This window comes from Kryptolebias marmoratus, linkage group LG16 (genome assembly GCF_001649575.2).
Source record: "Kryptolebias marmoratus isolate JLee-2015 linkage group LG16, ASM164957v2, whole genome shotgun sequence".
NCBI classification, from domain to species: Eukaryota; Metazoa; Chordata; class Actinopteri; order Cyprinodontiformes; family Rivulidae; genus Kryptolebias; species Kryptolebias marmoratus.
Window position 1 is genome coordinate 19486877 of NC_051445.1, and position 22243 is coordinate 19509119.

Consider the following 22243-nt stretch of genomic DNA (forward strand, 5'->3'; position numbering starts at 1 on the left):
TTTTTCATGTTTTGTTTTCTTTGGCATTGTGCGACACTATTTGCAACAATTTTATGATGTGTGAGCGCAAGTGCTGTCAAACATCAAGATCTAAAACACGGCTGTGATTGATTGCCTTTTTGTGTTCTACACTAATAGTCTCAACATGCTTCGCCCGTCCAGATTTGACAAGTTCATTTTATCGCTCAAATTAAAAAGCCTGTAAAATTATTGCAAGTACATTCCCTGAGCTTTAGCTGTTATGAGAGAGCTGGCTTCACAGAAGTCTGAGAAATATGCTAGACTAATTCTACCTTTTTTAAGTGACTGCCCGTTTTTGAACACAGACAACTGAATAAACTATAAAAAAAATGTTTTGTTTGTTTCTGCTGTTTTGTTCATAATGATAAGATTCTAGTGTAGAGTGTCTGTATACAGTCAAGCATTATGCTCCCCTAGTTTCCTTTTCTCTTTACTCTGCAATATCTAACAAGCTAACAAAATACTGCAGAGCTCTATGCCACTTGTACTTTAATAAATGGAATGTATAAACAAATTTATAAATAAACATAAATATTCTAGGTAAGCCCAGCGAGACTTAAAAAAAGATTACCACTGCTATACTTTGTAATTTCTGCACAGGAATGGTATTTGTGAAGTAATTTATTTTTTTCTTTTCCAACTTCTGACATAGCTTTTAACAGAGTAAAAACAAATAGTAAGGTTAAAGTTAATGTATATTGTATTACATCATGTATGAAATTTAAAGCAGATAATGGAAATGAATGTGTAAAGTCAGGCGTTGAAAAAAAACAGCAAAAAATTAGCGAAATGGCTTCTTCGCAAATGCAGAATCTAAGTTTCTGTCATGCAAAAGGCTATATTACTGTCGGTTTGTAGAAGTAAAAGAGCATCAACTCAAAATTTGAAGACAAAAAACTTTGGGAGACTTTAAAAGATGCCTGTCCACAGGGGTTAAACTTTGTTTTTTAACTGTACTTTTTAAAAGCCTAAACAAAATCCCTGATGAAGAAAACATAGACATTTATATTCTTTAGTGTTGTGCTTCAAGCTTCATTTAAAACAAACAAACAAAAAAACATGGGTAGCTGCCATTTTACATTAGTCAAACCCATGAGGCTTTTAGTGGGATTAAGGGGTGCCACCTCTTTCTTTGGAAATCACTGTGAGATAAAAAGAATCTTGGCTGATCTATAATCGGTTTAAAACTGATCCTCAGCAGTCAAATGCTGTCTAATGGAGAGCAGGTGCATGATCTTGGGTCAGTTATATTTCAAAACCAGTAAATCTTGATGAAGAACAGAGATGCTGTTTCCCACCAGGGGACTGCTGGAGGGCGGCCTGCTGGCAGTCTGTCTGTTAAATGATGCAACGACAGCGAGTGCTGCTGACTGCAACCAACCTTGGCTGAGTGGTGTCGAGCATACTCAAAATGGAGCGTGATTACACAAAGACAACAAATGTAGAAGAATGTTCACATGCAGAAAGTGCAAAAGCTTACACATGCAAACACAAGGACATTTAAAAGCTACTCAAAAACATACTCATGGACCCATCAACTCAAAACAAAACTAACCTTGACAGACAGGTGGAGGCCCATCCATCTGCAGCCTCTCTCCGAGTCGGCAGGTCAGAATCTCACTGCCCACCAAGGTGAAGCCCGGCAGGCACGAGTACCGGATAATGTCCCCTGTGAGGTCATTTACACCAGCAATCAGAAAAACAAACAGAAAAAAGAACAAAAACAAAAAAGAACATGAAAAACATATCCACCCATTCAACCACCCACACATGCGCGCACACATCCACCCACACACCAAGCCATGTCAGTAAGACTCCTCAGCAACAGCACTTGAAACAGTAATCAACCACACATTTCCTAATGAAGATTGACGTCCTTTAGTACTGAAGGCACTTCATTAAATTAACACAGCCATAAAATTGTACGTGAGTGCACAGGCAAAAAATAAAAAAAATAAAAAAATTTAAACTACACACAAATTCAAAGGCACAAAGTGAGGCAGCCACTAGCCACATGGCTTCCACTTCACTTTACTAATTACTTCTGAGCACTGAAAATACAAACAGCTTATAAGTACATCTAATTAGCGTCGCCTTCAAACTAATATTTTAATGCATGAAGCATGAATAGATGGGAACTCTTAAAAGGATGAGCAGAGAGGAGGAGATACATACACTGAAGATGGAATAAGATGGGGTAAAGGTCACAGTAAACATCTGTCTAGATAAAATGTTACAGAAAATGTATGTGACCAAATTCACAGAGTGGCTTCGAAAGCATTCAGACTCCCTTCATCTTTTGCAGCTTTGTCAGGAGCAGCCTGATGTCACAGGTGTTTCTTTCTCTTTTTTGGTTCCTCAATGACCTACACTCAGTCTCCATAATAACAAACTGAAAACAGAGCTTTATAGAATTTTTCATTAAAAAAAGAAAATATCACATTTACATAAGGATTCAAACATTTTGCAACAACACCTAAAATTGAGCTCAGGTGTCTCCCATTTCTCTTGATCACGGCTGAGATTCTACATCTTGATTGGAGTCCACCTGAAGTAAATTAAACTGACTGGATGTGATTTGGAAATGCACACCTGTTTAGAGAAGGCCTCCCAGCTGATCATGCATATTCGAGCAAAAACCAAACCTCAACGTCAAAGAAAATGCCTGCAGACCATAGAGAGGATTGCTGCAAGCCACAGATCTGGGGAAAAGCTATAAACAATTTCTGCTGTACTGAAGGTTCCCAATAGCTCAATGGCTTTCATAATTCTCAAATGGAAGAAATTTGACACAACTAGGACTTTTCCAAGAGCTGGTCACTCAGCAACACTGAACAGTCGAGGGAGACAGGCCTTAGAGTGCTGACCAAGAACCTGATGGTCACTCTGATTGAGCTTCAGGAATCCTATGTGGCGACTCAACAAAGTTTCAAAAGGTCAACAATAACTGCAGGCCTCTATCAATCTGAATTTAATGGCAGAGGGGCTCAACAGAAGTCAGTGGAAAACACTAGAAAGTCATTTGGATTTTGCAAGAAAAAGCACCTGAATGACTCTTAGACTGTGATGAACAAAGTTCTCTGCTCTGATAAAACCAACACTGGACTGTTTGGCCTCAACTATAAAAACTACGTCTGGAGGAAACCAGGTACTACTTATCCCCTGCCCAACACCATCCACACCCCACAGTGAAGCATGTTGGTGGCAGCATCATACTGTGGGAAGGTTTTTCTGCAACAGGGACTGGGAAACCAAATGGATCAAAGGTCAGAGGTAGCCACAGAGCTCAGGACCTTGGACTGAGCCAAGGGTCTGCCTTTCAACATAAATAATATCAAAAGCACAAAGCAAAGACAACACAGGTGGGGCTTAGAGACAACTCTGTGAATGTCCTAGAGTGGCCCAGCCAGAATCATGACTTAAACCTTAACTAACATCTCTGGGGAAACTAAAAAATGTTTGTTCACAAAACAGTCTACATCCAACCTGACTGAACTTGAGAGGGTTTCCAAAGAAGAATGTCAGAAAGTCCTTTATTCAATGTGTGCAGATTCTGTTGCATCAAACCCAGAGAGACTCAAGGCTGGAATTGCTGCCAAAAGCACTTCAACACATGACTAAATAAAAGGTCTAAAAACTTAAGGAAATGTGATATTTCAGTGTTCTATTTTATACAAATTTACAAAATTGTATAAAATTGTGTCTGTGCTTTGTCATTATGAGATTCTGAGTACAGATAATTGAAGAAAAAAAAGGAATTCAAACAACAATGCCATTGTGAAGAGAGTCTAAATACCTTCTAAAGTTATTGTATGTAAAAAAGATATATCTGTATCAAAGCGTAAAAATCAAAATAAAAACAATAAACAAAAAAATTATGACAACCAGTTTTAGAATACAATGAAATAATTTAATTATTGAATAAAAGCATTTGATATGCTTATTTTGCATGCATCTATGGCTGCCCAAATAAATACACTCATGTCTTTGGAAAAGTGATTCTATTACAAATTGTCCCAGGATGATAAACAAGTGAAATAAAATGAGACAAACCTATTTCAAACTCGTCATCATCGGTTAGGATAGTGGCGTTGGCAACAGGAGGGGGTGGCTGACAAGTTCTCAGCTGGTAAGCTGTTGGAGAGAGGACAAACACTGAACTCTGTGACAGAGCGTATTTGTGCATTAGAAAACAAAGAGAGACACGCACACACAATGAGACACAAACAGCGTATGTGCATCCTTTATTCAGCTGCAGGAACCTTTTCTCTCCCATCACACTGAAATTTGATTAGATCATAAATTGCTGCCCATCACTGTTCATGAGCGTCAAAAAACTATCACTAATTTATTTCAGATGGGGAGCATTTTATTATTAATCAACTTGTCTTCAAAGGGCGCTTTAATAGCGCAGACAAAAAACAGGCATAAAGAGGCATTCATCATTTATCATTACATATAACCAGAAGCAATACCATGAACAGACTGAGAGGCCCAAATAAGAAAAGGGAAATTAGAGAGGTTTAATTTTAGAAACAAAGTGGGTAATCTTTTCTCTGCTCACATGTGGTGTTCAATTCTACATTAGGAAATGTGAAGATCACATGAATAACACTCATTAGAGCAGCATGGAGCAAGATTTCTGTTTATCAAGTATTAAAAGAGACATTACCATAATAATGCAGCTCAAAGAAGCCACTGGTGCTGAAGTCACTGTGGAACTTGATGAGGACCTGATTGGCGGTGGTGGACACGCCCTCCTGCGCAGAGCTGCCACTGAACTGGCCAATTTGAGGAGAGGACTGGTCGGGTCCATCCCTGATACACAAAAACAGAGAGAGGGGGGGGTGAAGGTGTCCAGGAGAGGAAGAGGCAGGCAGAGAAAGGAGAAATGATTTATGAATAAACAGCAGTGATAAGTTTCTGGGATCAAAGAGCAGGTCTATTTATCCTCGAGCAGTCTTGTAGACTTGGCAGTGATTCCTGACAATCTGAGTCAAAGTAGAAGTTTTATACTGAAGTGGTACTGCGCTAAAACCTTTACCCCCTGCAGCCATGTTACATATTGAATAAAAAGATGGTTTGAGGGAAGAAAATGCAGGAAATTAATGACTTAAAACCTCTGGGGAGGGGGGGAAGGCAAATTCGAAAGCAGTTTAAACAAAAAACAGTGATATATAGGTGTGACTGCAGCTAAGTTTAGGAACCAAAGACACTGAAAGTTAATACAATTGATGAATAATTATCACTAATTAGCACAAACGTTTACCCAAATACCATGCTGTATAAAAATATGTAGCCATGTATAACAATGAAAATGTAATTTACTTGTAATTCTTGTCCTTTAAGTGACAGCTCAGATATTTTAAAGTGAGTTTTGTAGATCTGCTGTTAACACTTAATATTTTACTTGTAGCAGAAGAACAAAATGGATTGCTGATGTCAGCTCCATTCTCAAAAATATGCCAATCATGCAAACATTATCTCATAAATCTGCCATCACTTTCTCCTTACACAAGTTATTCCAGCAGAAATATGATATTCTGGACTAAAGTGCCTTAGGCTCCACAAGAAGTGCTACAGACAGCTGCTGCTGCTGCTACTTGTGCATAAAAATAACCATGATATTCTAAATAAATAACCATGCAAAGGTGGGAGCAAAGTAAATGTTATCAAAAACACATTTGCATGAATTACTAAGAAATTTCTGTGATTGGGGTTCTATTAAAATGGCAGCAATACACGTTCATATTGACCCCATTCAGACCAATCGTCAGCTCTTTAATTCTGCCAAAATAACCCTTTTTCTTTGAAGTCTAACCATTTAAAGAGTTATCTACAACAGCCCCATACAACAGGTAAAATATTATTGTAATTTTTCCACTGAAACCCACTTAAAAAAAACTGATCTGTGAAACTGAGATAGAAATGAAGCGTGGCTATATGGGGAATCAAAAACTTGCTTTCATACTTTTCACAGCATTACAGTTTCCAACCGATTCAGTGACATGTCTGTTCTCAAAACTCAAATGTTCATGCACTCTGTACACGACAACACAATTTTAATTTGTCAAATATTTGACACTGTCGACATGTTTCCCATGATGAGAGGAAGTCAACCAAGCCCTTTATGTATTTATAAATTACAAAGCAGAGGTCAGGTCAGTACCAACCACTGAAATAGTTACAGAAGTTCTGACAGCGACAAATGAGATGCACCATGAGCTGGTGAAAAACGCTGAATGTTGTCAGTCCAATCCACCTCTGGCACATGGGGCTGAAGCCCCGAGTGAAAGAGTTCAAGTATCTATAGACCTTGCTCCCAAATGAGATTACAGTGATGTGTCAAACTGACTAATGGAAAGTACTGAAATGCCAAGCTCAAAATGGAGGAGAGCCTGAAGGTGAATTTTGTGATTTATGGAAACAAAAAGTTGAAATGAGCCACAGGCTGGGATCATAGAAGCCAGATATTTGGGATAAACTTTGAGTAGACCTGCTGCAGCAGCACTCCCACTGATAAAGAGCTAGTCGAGGCAACACACACATCTAATTAGGAAGCCTCCGGAGTGACTTCCTGTGGAGCTACATCAGGCACGTCTGACTTGGAGGAGACCTGGGGTAAATCCATAACTAAATATTCTATTTGGCCTGGATGAACCTCAGCATTGTGCACAAAGCAGAGCTGCAGAGAAATGATGTTAAAAAGACCATTTTTGGAGAGGATAATAAGACAGTAAATCTCCTGGAAAATGATTAAGATCTGCTACTTAATACACTGGATTAGCTAAAAAAAAAAAAAAAAAGAACCATTTCTGCTTGGGTTTTTTTGCTGTTCATACAAACAGTTTTTATAAATTGAATCTCTTGGGAAATTTATTTGTTGTGTATTGCAACAAAAACCTACATTAATGTAAAACATTTTCCCTGCTCCGGGATGAATTACTGGATAGGTAGATTGCTGCGGGGTAATAAGAGGCCTCGCCATTAGCAGTAAAGTCATTTGTGAGACATGCATTAGTTGTCGACTCCAAAACAGAGAATCGCCTCTGCTAACGAGAGAAAGGGAGGATGTTTAAACCCTTGTAAGACTGTAAGTCGGGGTTAACCTAAAAGCTTCTTTTCTCTGAGAGCAGAAACATAAATTTAAAAGAAAGTACTCCTCTATTTTATATAAATGCTGTGTAGGGAAATGTATTTCATTACTGGCATTTTCAGAGAGCTCCAGGCCTGTTCAGCAAAAATGATGTACACTAAATGCTTTTCTTGTAAGTATGTGTACCTTTAATATCTTAGGTACTAAAAAAAAAAAGAGAAAAAAAAAAGAAAAAAAAAGAGCTTATGTCAGTTTCATTTCAGAGTGATCAGCAAAATGGGAGGCGGCAGTCGGGCAAGGAAATGAAATGTTGCCATCAGGGGACAGATTATTTATGCGCCCTTTCATTTAAAACAGGACTACCAGTAGCTCCCTCCTGCTTCAGTATGAATGGCAACCCCAGATGCTTGAAGGCATTTCCTTTTCTTTTTCACCCACGAGGACAGCTCCATGACTGCCTCAGGCTTTTCACTCAGCAGAGAGGCAGAGTGGAAGGCAGCTGCTGGAGCGACAGACGGCAGGTAGCATTGTTTACTGCTGTACGAGGCTGTTATCCGCCCAAGTTTCCACAGACTAACAAACATTCCGAGTGACTCGAACTAGAAGTTTTCATGCCGATACACGTTTCTGTCACTCACCGAGGAATCAATCTACTGTTAAAAATTTTTTGTGAGATGATGGAGAGAGACACAAAAACTTAGATTCTTTGTTTTTTTTGTTTTTTTTTGTTGTTTTTTTTAAGTTGATCATGAAGTAGATCCTTTTATTTTGCTTTTGGGTGAAGCTGAGAAAAGCAAAGCCTCAAATGTCAACACAGGTCAAAATATTTGAATAGCATGTTGGCTCAACTAACATGGGTGTCACATCACAAGCTGTGAGCGCAACTTGTCCAAATGACCTTTGACCTTAGCACTTTGTCAGCTGTTAAATCCCTTGTGTGCAGCTCTCGAGTCTGCCTTGCAATGAGGAGGAAATACTTGCTTCATACTGACTGAAAAATGAAATCTACTACCCAGTTCTTCGTTGTTAAATTTCAAAGGTGTTCCATTTCCAATGCGGTCTATATTTCACAAGCATGGTGCAAACTTTAACATTTTTATGGATTTACATTTTCTTGTGTTTGCTACTATGAATCATATTTAATCATGATTTCCAACCTGTAGTCTTGACAAAAATCACAGAAGGTGGCACATGTATGAAATTTTGACACATGTACTTCTTGACAAAATTCTGTGTTGGAGCAGAAATACCACTGGTGCACTAACAATTTTGATGCGTTTTGTTTAGACTGATCCTCTTTGTTTTATGAATGAACTTCTTTTTAGCAAATTCTATAAAATACACACTTTGTGGATTAAAAGAGCACATACTACAGATGTGCAAACAGCTTACTGATGCATTTTAAATTAAATATGGCATACTCATGGGTACATTCACGCTAAGCAATGAGACCTAAGAATTAATCAAACATCTTTCAGTGCGTAGTCCATCTTTACACCTTGTGTGCAAACTGCAGTGCAGATTTGAGCAAATGTCAAAAGGGAAGCTACAACAATTTTCACAGCAAATCAAACAACCTGGTGGCACTGAACACGAGTTTTTTGATGCAGCAAAATATTCAAAATCTGAACACGCTTTGGGAGGAAATTAAATCCCGGATTGCCAGTGTTGACATGTGGCTATCAAAGAAATGATGGAACTCAACATTATAAGCCTTGAGGACCAGAAATTCCTCAGCTGTGAAGATGTCAGAGAAAAAATGTCCAGAGGCTTTTTTTTTTTTTTGGATGCAAGTAGGGCATGAAAAGTTTTGGAAAAAGTGATGTAGAAAATCAATTTGGTTTATAAAACCACAAAATTGCTTGTAAATGAGAAAGACCAGCCACTGGTAGCAAAGCTTCTCATAATTAAAAAACTGTTTCATTTGTGTCATAATGTGATGATTAAGAAGAAAGAAGAACTTACCAAACAGTGATGTAGTCGTAGATCGGTTCCGTATTAATAACAGAGAAATTTATGTAGATGCCATAACCTGGAGGTACTCTGACAGTCCACATGCAGTCCTGGAAGTGTGGATACTCAGCAGGGTGTCCAGGAGAGTAAATCGTCCCATTCATGGATGTTATATTCCCACCACAGAGCGCTGAAGGGAAAGAATGCAGTCAAAGATGATAGATAAAAATGGATAGCCACTGTTTCCTCCAGTTATAAAAATCACTTTTATGACTGTATTGCCTCTAACTGTGGATAAAACAAACCATAACAGCATGCTATTGGTTTATCACAGAGACGCTGGAGGGAGAATGCAGCTGTTAGATGCCTCAGCACTCAATAATCACAGGTCGCTGGGAACTTGATGACAACAAATGGTTTTAGAAAAAAAACCTCCCTCTGTCATACCTTCACATCATCAACATGTGACATTGATCGCAGAGTCAAAACACAAACCTTAGGTTCAAAAAAGGACTGAACTGTTCAGGTACAAGGAGATGTTCAAGAAGTTTTTCACAGATAATTTTTTTTTTTTACCAAGAATCATGATATGGACCAAAAAAGTTTATTATTGCCTGTTTCAGTTGACAAATGATGTCTTAGCACAACTGGGGGACATCATAGAAGACTTTTATGAGATTTACAACAAACTCAGTTTTTTCCTTTTTTTGTTATGAAGCCTCCATGGATCTTTATAATGAGCTGCAGCACTTTATATCTCAGAACAGTACCGCTCTGTTGTTGATGAGTCGCATGCTTTTATGCCTCAAAATGAAGGCTAGGACTACAAGCAGTCTTAAGAAACTATATTCTTATTTAGAGGAAAATCTTTAAAGTATTTTTTTTTCATTGAGGATGATTGGAAAAGCATCTCTGACTTTATTTTGGTCACAGTCTGAGTATACTGCATGACGTTTTGCATGTATTTGTAAATATTTAACCACCTTGCTTAGAGAAAATCACCCACAATAAAGGTTACTGAAGGACCAACAAACAATTTATTGGTAGCGTAAACTGAGATTATTCAGAGTTCTGGCAATGTAATAGTTAAAAGAAGCCAGTGCCAACTTGCTTACATTGTTTCTGCTAATGAGAGGCGCTAAGAAAAAGACACACATTGTGTTTGTAAGACATTATGAATTCACCTTCACAGCGAGGCATGGGGTGATTCCAGTTTCTGCTGACTCCATGTAAACATGTGAGAGATGGCTCTCCCAGAAGAGTGTAACCCGGCAGGCACTCGAAAGAAATGGTCATCCCCACGCTGTAGTCCTGACCGATCACTATGCCGTTACGAAACGGCCGCGGGTCAGGACACCTCTGCAGCTCATATGCTGTGGGAAAAAGTCAAATCCGTACACAGAAAATTCAATAAGCAAATATTATGACACATTATATGGTACAAATACTTATGAATTTAATTTAAACTCACTGACAAACATCACGAATGGATCAATAGTATTATTAGGCAATTGCAGAGTGTCCAACACTCAGACACAACAAAGAGTAAAGATGGGCCAGACACAGTGGATTCCTCATGGACACATTAGACAGAATTACCAGGTCACATTGTGGTTTTGAATGACAATGGGTTCAAAAGTTTCAGGAGCAGGAGGTTATTTACTCTTGTTCAGTCAGTGGTGGTATTACAACAACAGCGCTTGCTTGCTTGCTCAAAGATGGATGCACCAATGCTTTGACAAAAATGATCAAAAACAAAACTCGAGGAAGAAGAAAATCACCATTTATTGTGAATAAAATTACATTATGCATCGTTATGCAGAAGGGACTGTTCAAGGGAAACGTTTACAAAATATTTTAGTCAACCAACGAAAGGTAGCTGGTAGAAATACAGCTGAATGAATGTTTTATACAGTGATTTTTGCCTGCTGCCAGCTAGTTTTGAACCACCTGTGTTTCTATCCTGCAACTGTCCAGACTGTGAGGGATATAGTTGTCACAGTGGCCTGATATTAGAACCGAAAAGTACTGAAGGTAACCACACATATCATGAAGATTCCAGTCATCCAAGACAGACCACACCAAGGGAGAATCATTGTATTATGCGCCAAGTATTACAAAACACCATGACAACTGCATCCACCATCTGGTATCACTCCCATGTCATCCCACAACCATGTCCTGATGACTGGCATCAGCCAGACTATGGGTTCATTGTCCCATTCACAGACTACCACACAGCATAGACAGCTACATTTTGTGTTGTGCTGTAACTGGAGCAGTGTTGTGGAGAGACACACCAGCATTACTCTTGGCACCATACTGTGAGGATCCATACGTTTTGGTCACCTCTGGCAGTAATTTGTGGGACCTCAATGGCACCACACTACATCAGTGACATCCTGTGTCGCCATGTCTTACCCTTCTTGAAACAGCACCCCATTATAGTCTTTCAACAAGACAACACCAGTCCACAGACGACATGTCTATTTATTGCCCATGGCTAGCAAGGTTCCCCAATCTTTCCTCGATGTGTGGGATCAGCTCGGTTGTCAACTTTGACTCAGTGCTGATCTGTCGGATCTTGAGAGTTACATCAGCTGGACCGATAAGGTGTTTCACCAAATTGACTTGGGACCATCAGTTTCCAGTGCTCTGTTTGATATTCTAATCATTACAACACAGTCTCACTGCCATTTCAAAGTGTGCCATTTTATTTAAAGTCCATGACTCTGTCTGAGAGCCTTTTTTGTCAGTGAGTGTATTTAATGACCTCAAGTACAAATCACTGGCATCAAAGTTGATACTTTCACTTTTAACAAACTTTGAAATACAAAGTAGAACATTATCCATCTATTAATAATGTTTCTTTTTCACATTTTCTTTAATCGTAAAAAGTTATATGCAATAAATGTCTCCAAGATATTAGCATAGATTTATTTCTCATTAATCTTTCACCTTTTGCAATCAGCCTCTGCAAAAGTGTCTGCTTTGCAGTTTTATTCTAAATTGTGTTCTTTTAAAAATCTTGTTTCCAAACTTCTCTCTCTTCTTCCACTTCAGTTGTCACTACTATAAAAAATTTAATTAAAACCAGTCTTTGCTGCTCACCCTGGTAGACAATGTGGAAGCCAGGCTTGTTTTGGGAATAGTCACTGTGAAAGAAGAGAGTGGTCTCGTGGGTGGTGCTGAAGAGAGAATTGGGTACCACAGGGCCGCTGAACCGATCAATCACTGTTCCTGTCTCCAGGGTCCCACTGCGCACCTCCAAATAGTCATGAACAGGCTCTGTGGAAAAGTTCAGAAACTGCAGGTGGATCCCTAAAGTGCAGAGAGAAAGAGTTAATATCAAAATGAGTGACTGTGTAGGTTTCTTTCCAGTACAGCACTATGTAGGCCAACATTTGTATAAACTTAGAAAGATATATTTGGCTGGACTATCAACACAAATGTCAGTGACCGAATGATGAAGTCATAGCATCGGTCAGCCAACCAAGTGCGGGAGTTTTCCCAATGGCAGGTAAACTTTTAAAAATATATTCTTGTCTGAGCTTCCATAAGTGATGAGAGGCAGACATACACAAACACAGAGGTCAAAACTTCAAACAGCCATTCATCAAATATTTATTTCCTGTTCTGATCTACCCATTTCCTAGGGACTGTCAGCGCGGTCACGGTTCTTGCTTTGGTTGCAATAGATCCTGGCATCAATTTTTTTTTTGTGATCCAGCAAAAGGTAGCAGTTTAAAACGATGACTGAGAGTTTAGCAAAATAAATGAATAAATAAAGGTTTTATTTAGAGGAAAAAAGTAACTAAGTCCAGTAGATGCAAAACAAATGTACAGTATTATAAAAGGCATGTTGAGCTTGGGCAGTAAAATTGGTGAGGACTCCGTAAGCCTCACATATCATGCCATTTACTAAAACTTTCACAATGATGGCAGTCTACACACTGAGGTCCATGAACTGTCTTATAATAATAATAATGAAGAGGAGAACTAAAAAAAAGCTAATAAAGCATTACATTCTTAACAGTAGTAATAAAAGAAAAAGCACACTTTACTTGGTAATACAAAAATTATGTAACACTGAACCAAAAAAGTTGACATAATATGAACCCTGTGAGTATTGGGTTGTAAATTAAGGTGGTATCTCACGGAGTGACAACTGTTGGGAGACCAGCTGGCAACTCAAAATTGTGGGAAAAATTGCAAGAAAATGTGCAAATTCTCCTTTGTAGTCTCCTCTGAGTGTTTGCAACCATGCAACCAGCAAACTGTTAGGCTGCATTTTGCACAGACAGTTTTTGAAAATTTCAGCCTATTTTTGTGTGCATGACTTGCAAAACTGCATTCTTGGACATGCACATTATTTTATCCAATCACAGCATTCCCACCTCAACTCGTTTTGTGTACACTGAGACAAATGCCCTCACGTTTATGATTTATTCTGCTAGAATAAATATTTGAAATGAAGATGGGCAGAATTGGACCTGTTTCAAAAGAATAAATATAATTTTATTATCAGAGCAGTTTTTTTAGACCTGGACATTTGCCTTGGATGTTTTCTGTCAGAGAGATCCCCCTGCCGGCATCAAAACGCAGTTTCAGTGCTCTTAACATGGGGTAGAGACGCTCGTAATGACTATTTCAAGTGTAAATTTGTCACACAACTTTTTTTGAAAATGTTTAAAACTCAAGTGACAGGACTGCATACCTCTGCGACTCATACACAGAAACTGAAAACCTTGTGAAAGTCACAAGACATTCTGGAGAGTCCCTTATGAATGCTGCTCACCTCCTAGTCGCAGCCCAGTAAGATACCACCTTTACTAGTAGCTTAGGTTACAGACACTAACTTTCCTTGTAACAATTAATTCACAACTTTGTACAATGACCATGACCAATCAAGGCATGTATCAGGATTTTATCTTGTCTCATTTTAAACACAATGAAGAAGAGAAGAGACTAGAAAAAAATCAGGACAGAAGACATAAGAGCTAACGCAACAAAAAAAGGAAAGGAGGACGAAATGGAAGGGGTGGGTTACAGACCAAAGCCAACGGGGAGTTGAACTCTCCAGGTGCAGTCCAGGCTGCTCTGGTAATTCCCTGGAAAGCCCGGGCTGAGGATGACGCTGCTGAAGTCTGTCATAGAGCCTCCACACTGAGCTGAGGGAGACCAACCAAGGAGAAAGAACATGTCACTTCTCCACAGCAATGGGAAAACAAAGAAAAACAATACTTAGGAAGATGAATATCGAGAAAGGGTAAAAAGCATATTGTCTCTGTATGTGTGCATGTTCTAGTACAAGCAAAACAGCTGAGTGTGTGTGCAATGATGATTATGCATGTGCTTGCCAAATGTGCAAGCTCTTCATACACTTGTGCTTATATTTAGTTAGAGCTTGTTTTGTTTATTTGAGCATGTCTTTGACTTGTGCTTATACATCTCCTCTTGACTGGGTGGATGATGCTCCATAAGGGCGTTCATGCAAACATTGCAGACTTTTAAGCACATTCCTTGTTTGATGGTGCCTTAAATCATAATAAATGAGGGAGTCAATATTCAACACACTCTTTTGCTCAACAGTGGAAGTGATTGCTTCACCCTCTCCCTTGCCTCTTATTTGACTGCGAGTTCAAATACACTTCAGCTTGCTGTGAAGGTTACACGCATCTTCCTCTCCAGTGACACATACCTCGTCTTACAAGAACAGCCAGGTCTCTAGCTCATTCTCCTGTATTGCTGACGTTTCTTAGGGGAGCATGAACCAAGACCAGAATGAGGGAAAAACTAATAGGAGGAATAAAAGGCATTTTGCTACTGGAGGCATCCTGCTTGACCTACTTGTTTTGTGAAATAAAAGAAAAAAGCGGAGAGGCACTTTCAAGGACTGTTTGTTCAGGGGCACGCAACCACTTTGATGTGGGTTCATAAGCAACAAAGTGAATACAAATCCTGGGGTGTTCAAGTGAATTTATGTACACTAAACAAGTGAGGAGCTCAACTAACTAGAGACCGTGTGGGCTCAAGAACACAGCTCTCAACAGTAAAGCTGGGATTTATGTCCATGATTAACTGTGAACACAATTTACATTAAAGAAAATGTAGCGTACAGCCATTGGAAAGACAATGGCAATACTGTGTGTGTGTTTGTGCACATTTGAAGGGTAAAAAAAACAGAAGGTGTTACCAAAGAAAGTACAGCTTTCTTAGTAATCTTTAGACTGGATCACTGTGGCAATCAAACATCAAAGGAAGTATCAGAGAGACTGCAGTCTCTAATCAGAGGGATCAAGAATCAAACAACAAATTGAGATGATGAGAGCTTCTCTATTGATTTGCAACAGATGTGGAAAGCAGAAAATTCATAATATCTATCCCAAAACCCTCCACAAACAACCATCATCCCTTACCCCAATGCTACAATGAAATTGTTGCTTTCCTTAATACAATATAAATCCACTTTTCAGAGCTTTGATCTTTTATGTGACTGAGGCTGAGTAAAACTTTGGTGTGACAAAAATCTAAATTAGGAGGAAGAAAAGTTACTTGAGTCAACAAGAATAGCTGAATGGCAAAAATAAATAGAGAGAGAGACCAAATCTGTGTTTGATGCTATAAATGGGGTTTTGTTGTCAACATTATCAGCTCATTGAAACTCTGTTCGCTACACAGTATAAGGAGAAACATTACCTATACACAGAGGTACGGGGTAATTCCATCTCCTGACGGGGCCAGGCATGCAAGTAATATATGCATTACCCTGTTCAAGAAGACAAACAAAACAATTTATCAAGTACTTTAAAAAACATTGTACTGTAAAAAAAGACAAGGAATACAACACAATAAGATATTTCTTCATCTTGTGAATTTGTGGAAGCATTTACAAACTTTTTTGGGGATTCTGTAAAGTCTTCTTTTCTTGTGTGAGTAAATGTTAAACTCAAGAGAAGAAAGGGAACATTTTGATGTTAAAAGGGCAGGCAAATCTATCCAAAAGTGAGTTTAAATATAAAAAGCAGTGCTGCTTCTTTCCAGACATTCACATTTTAGTTTCAACTGTAAGTTTTCAGCAGTAATTGTATTCATGAAATACAACATGCACTTTAACACCACAACTTGAAAACCAAAGCACAGATGCAGAATTGTATAACACATACACACACACAACTTATCTCAAAAGACCCAACTATATCAGTGCTTCTGTTTCAACAATGGCCTCAAGTCTATTATTGGTTCAGACACTCAGCCTGAAGATGTGTGTAAGAAGTTGCTGGCTGGTCCAGAGAGGAATGTGAAAAGAAGTGAACGCCTGTGCCAGGAAGAAAAATCAGTGTGGGATTAGTGAGGCGACTGTTAACACAATCCATCGCCTGTGGCCTTGGAAGGTTCTACAGCTCAAAACGCTCCTGCTATAGTGTCGACTGAAGGAGGACTGGAAAAAGGAAAAGCTCTTTTATGAGACATGCACATAGCCATACACTTCAGTCTGACACCCAGGAAGAGAAACATTAGAGCAAAATATAAAAAGTGTCCTGAAACAAAGGCACAAAGTGAAAATTAATGAACAGTTATCACTGGTACAGCACAATTGTTAAAGAAAGATTTTGATTCTCATCTATACTGTATGCAGTCTCATTTCTAATTAAAGGCCTACCATTCCTTGAAAGAAGCCAAATTGCTATTTTCTAAGGTCGATTTGTTGTGGTGGCCATCTTAGATTGTGTTGGCTCCAAAAGTTTATCAGTGCAGATGTTCCTCCAATGATTACTTTCTGAAGGTTTCATTGAAATCCTTCCAGTGGTTCATGAGATAATTTGCTAGCAGACAGAGAATGTTGACTCAAAGACTAAATGTAAAAGTTTAAAAAATAAATTTGCATTAACTGTTAGCTCTCTGAGTAAGTGTTGGGAATGGTTCTCAGCTACTACTACACTAAAACGTAACTCAATATCTGTAAAAGTGACAGAGTTACAGCCATTTTTGTGTTTGCTAAGGTCACATGGCTGTTGAGCCCAGACTGAATTGAATCAGTGAATGTTGAATGTTTCATTAAAATACATCTAGTTGTTCATTAGACATTTTGCCAGCACAACAAACAAACAAACATGCACACCCACACCAGCAATGGCATTAATGACATGAAAAAAGTAGAGAAGCGACATATATTCGTGAATATGGCAGGCAAACAGGGTCAGAAACATGTGACTTTTCATGTATTATAGACATGTTTATGTGACAGTTGTTTGTAAATGTCAGCGACAGATGCAAAGTCAGGCGTTTGGAGATCTGTTGTTCTTTCATTAAATGAGACAAGCACAAGGCACACACTTAAACTAAGTGGCTGGTTTACTTAGTGGAGCTAAACAAAGTTGTAACGCAAGGGGGAAAAAAAAGCTGGTATGAAAACTCCCTGTAGTGACAAAAATGAAGTAACTATTTCTGACAAATAAAATAAAAAAAACTTGATTTTCCCCATGTGGAACATTCTCTGATAAGACGTCTCTGTAAGCAGTGTTTTTGCATTATCACATACTTTCTGAATATGAATTTTATATAACAGTAAAAGGTACGAAAATCAGAATAAGCACAATACAAAGTGAAATTCATTTTGTTTTATACTGCTCATTATTGAAAGTAATCACCTAGTTTGGCTGAAAAAATACAAAGATCAATATCCAACATAGGAAAAACATCTGCATCCATGAAGCAAGTTTCTCGTCAGAGAAGATTTTCAGCACAGGAGAGAACATTTTAACATGCAGTGGTCTTAACTGAAGTTCTTTTATATTCTTATAACATTTTATTTTGAATAAAAATGAAAACTGTTTTGCCATTTAAAATTTTCTTTGAATTTTCAATGTTTTGTCTAGACAGATTTGTTGTTGATAAAATGAGAATCATTTGAGAATCACCATCTCAATTTACATGAAGAAAAAATGTGATTCCATATTTTTATAAGAATTGTGCAGCCCCTAGTTACCACATGCTCAGGCATTCACCTATCACATTTCTTGTCACACACACACACACACATACATATATATATATATATAAACATCTGACTCAGTCTTTGAGGTACTCCTTAAAACATGCTGTCTAGCCTCCTGGATAGGACTCATCTACCAAAGCTATAAGAAAAGGCAAACATCTGCACTGTTTGGTTTCACCTACCTGTAAAGAAAATCCTTGATCACACTGGAAGGAAACCATGTCACCCACAGTGTAGCGATCCCCCACTTTGTGACCGTTACTGGGTGGCATCGGCTCTGGGCACGAATCCAAACCTATTGCTTATGACAGAGTCACAACACACAAGTGTGGACAGCGATTATTCTTCTGCATAAAATTGCAACAGAAAATGAACCTCAAGGTTTCATAGTGCTTCATTTTCAAAAACCCATTCTACATATTCAAATATTTTCAACACATAGAAACAGTCAGTATTTATAATGAAAAGGGGATTAATTTCATTCATATTAAATGTACTTTTAATTGCATAACAATATGGCCTGTTTTAAACTTACACCACTTTGTAACATCACTTTGTAACATTTAAGAACCAGACAAAGTATAAAGCTATTCTTCTTGTAGATGTAATCACAAAGTCTGACTGTGATCTGAAGCAATCACAGCGAAATTACAAAGCAATCTCTAAAGTATTACTTGACAGAAGCATTAAGCTCTATTTGAACAAAATGATTACAGTGTCACTTGGCAGGTACTGAAAGGACCCGTTCTGTGTTTTAATGGCATAAAAGCAATGGTGATGCTTTGGGCTACAGTACGTCAATGGGGGACATTTTAGGTAAATTAAACTTGCATTTTCTGTTTCAGATGGGAAAAAAGAAACGAGAAAAAACTGATTTGAGTTTCATCTATCAAAGAGGCAGTGAGGAACACCTTTAACACTTTTCTTCATTACTGTTAGATCCACAACTCTCTATAAAAAAGGCTTCAGGAAAAATGCTTCTTTTGAAAGTTTTTCAATTTACATGCCATGTGTAACTAGATTGTTTGAACACATATTGTTATATTAAAATAGGCTATTTAAAAAGGTAATGTTCCCAATAATGTTGGAAAAGCACAAATAAAAAAAGTTCTCTCTATGATGCAAAAACAATGAGGAAACTAGGCAGAGGGAGAGTATGGGAAGGACACCAACAACACAGAGAAAGGTATCTTGATCTGTGTGCAGGAACAGACAACAAATACACACACTACTTTAAGGCAGAAAATACCCATAATTTTACAAGCACCCTCATTCAAAGCCTCTCAGAGAGGTAACAAGTACAAACAAGTAGGTGGGTGGGTGACTGTAAACACAGGAGCAGATATAGCAACACAATATTCAGAACAGAAAGGCAATTCATCATAGAGAAAAACAGCAGCAGTGGTCACTTCATTCAACACCTGCAGGAAGCCAAGAGAGAATATCTGAGTGGGAGTTGATGCTGACCCAAAAGGTGTACAAGGGAGGAAGCTTCGTAAAACTGGTCAAAGCAACAATTCGAATAAAGAAAAAGCTACTGTACAATGGGAGTGGGTGGATTCTTTCAGGCTGGGAAAGTTTGTCATCTGTGGGTTTAAATAGGAAATTGACTGAAATTTTTAATTGATTTCCAGGAGGTTTGGTTATGCAAGTCGTGAAAGCTGTGAGTTTGCTGTCACAGTGTAAAGCTGCCAGGAGGTAAGTTTGACATCAAAGCACAATGCTGCCATAGATTTAACAGCATTATGAAATCATCCTGGGTTTAGCATGTAGAGAACGGCTTTCCAATGGCAGTGTGAAACAAGCAAAGTGTTTCATAAAGCACAGTAATTTCTTTCAATGTTCACACAATGAAAATGATGAAAGATGAGAGACTTGGAACACAGAGGAAAAAAGGGTACAACTAAATATATGAATGTGTTACAGACTGGAAACTGGGAATCAACCAGTCAAACTAACCTAATAAACTTGCCAGATTGAACACACAATTAAGAAAACTTGGTATTGGTAAAATCCTTATTGATCAATCATAAGCTAAAGCTAATATTTAACAAAAAAGAAGAGTTGGTACTTATGCCTTAAGCCCCCCTTCACTTAGAGGAACACATAGTTACAACATAAAAATCAGCCAGAATGTACATACATGCTATTTGAAGGGTCATAGCGAGGTCTTAAGATACTCATTAAGAAAGTAGGGGACTCTCTATTATGTGTGTAAGAGCGTGATTGGTCATGGAGGGTTTTTAGCATGCACAAAACTTCTGCTGCCAGATCTTAGTGGTTTATCATCATGGTAGCAACATATAGGTGTCCTGGGTGGAGTTTGGGGGAGCCCCAAATTGCCCATTGGCGTGGGTTGTAGTCCAGAATTTGAAGGAGAACTGGCCATGATGGCGTCATGTTTAGGCTACAACCAAAGTTTTATAAAGAAAGAAAAAAAGCAAAAACAAAACACCTAGCATAGAATGTGATACCTGTAAAAAACATCCTGATATGGTTCGAGAGAATCGGGTTTGGGTGGGCGTATCGAGCCAGGTGAGGTTGCACATGGCTGTAAATGGATTTTCAATGGAGTGCGTCTTTTCCATTGTATCAAGGTATGCCAAGACAAATGTACTGTAACAGAGATTTACCTGCTGCCATTTTTGCTTTTAAATTTAACACATTTACATAAACCTAACAATTCTGTTACTTTTAGAAATGTCTTTAACTAGTTAAAAACAAACAAGAAATGTTTAGTTACAGCTAGAGAAAAAAGTAGTTACTTGGCAGATTAAGAAGCAAACACAGATCACACACACAGACTAATTTTTGTAAAAGGGGGTTTAAAAAAAGTATCTTCTTAAAACACCACTGTATGTAGCTGGAAGTTTACAACAGTTTTAGGGTACTTTGATGAAATCCTGAAAATTGCAAACTTAAAAGGTAAGACAGCTGTGGCAGATGAGCTGACAATATTACACCAGGCTTTCAATTTGCAACTGTCATTTTGTCTGTGTGGAAAAAAATCAGAAAGTAGAAAGACATCAGTTGTCACATTGTCATAGGCCCATTTTTAGAGACTGTTATGTTTATCCTTACCCATCATCAAATATTTCTTTATAATGGCAATCTTTATAAATATAATCGCATCAATCTAATTCCTTTGGCACTAAGTTGAACTCCACCAGTGTTTAAAAACTTCAACCATTTTAATTTTCACAATAAAATGTGACATTCTTATATGAATAATTACAACAATCTAAACAAGCTTTGATTTTCTTTAAATTGAGCTTAAGTGCTTATGCCATCTTAGCATAATTAATGGGTAATATTGCCCACTCATTTTTACTAATAATTAATCATCAATAACTAGAAGTTTTACAAAACTTTTCATAATGATGCAGAATAACTTTAAAATAACAGGAATAAGGCCATCTCTTTCATTTATATTAAGATTTTTTAATTAAAGTATAATGTATTATTATATTTAATGATATACTGATTAGAAGAATACACTCAGGAGTGAGTCTGGGATTCAGTATTCTGTAATTAATCACACGAGCTTCTTTCACTGATCCTCAAGGGTTCAGGGCAGCGGGATTGATATCTGAGAATTAGTCAGACTCAATACGTATCCTGAGGATACCTGCAGTGCACAGAGATTACACAATGGTGGAGTGAAGTGCACCAAGCAACGTGTCATGTACATGTGACAGTGCTTCAGTGCTGGTTTTGATAAAAAGATAAACGTTCAGTCATGGGAGAAGGAGTCTCCTATTTCTAGGCTTTAATGTATCAAAACGTATTAGAAAGGTGCTGGTCTTTTGGCAAGATCTGAAAACCAACTGATTCCATCCTGTGATTTTTAAACAAAAATGGTAAAAATAGTGTATAAAAACTTAAACCCACCCCATGATTCAACAGCTTGTAGCAGCAATGCTTTAAAGTTATTTTCTGTATATATTGATCAGTCTTTCACATTGGCGAATTGTAGATGAATTCTTCAACATTGCTTCAGTTCTCTTTCAACATTCGTTTCGGTATCTCACTATGGGACACGCCCCTGCGCCTGTCCCCTAGAAGCTCTATTACATTACGCCAGTCCTGACTGGCCGACAGAAGTGACGTCAGCTCCAGGAGGAGGGCTTCCTCCCAGCATAAATGCCTGACGTCACGCAAGTGATCTTCAGTCT

The 22243-nt window shown here is 38.1% G+C and overlaps 1 protein-coding gene across 3 annotated transcripts in view; it reads right to left on the bottom strand.

Annotated features, from left to right (window-relative positions):
• The window catches only part of LOC108232275 (CUB and sushi domain-containing protein 3), a 291392-nt gene that overhangs the window by 84131 nt on the left and 185018 nt on the right, over positions 1-22243 (bottom strand). For 2 of the 3 annotated variants that reach the window (XM_017409915.3, XM_017409917.3), the window contains exons 38-46: positions 18251-18369; positions 15770-15839; positions 14125-14241; positions 12182-12391; positions 10255-10443; positions 9083-9260; positions 4694-4839; positions 4075-4155; positions 1577-1690 (exon numbers count right to left, since the gene is read on the bottom strand). In XM_017409915.3, the coding sequence (XP_017265404.1) occupies positions 1577-1690; positions 4075-4155; positions 4694-4839; positions 9083-9260; positions 10255-10443; positions 12182-12391; positions 14125-14241; positions 15770-15839; positions 18251-18369 (1224 nt within the window). The remainder of the gene's footprint in view (positions 1-1576; positions 1691-4074; positions 4156-4693; positions 4840-9082; positions 9261-10254; positions 10444-12181; positions 12392-14124; positions 14242-15769; positions 15840-18250; positions 18370-22243) is intronic. The other variant, XM_017409916.3, reaches the window with a different exon arrangement.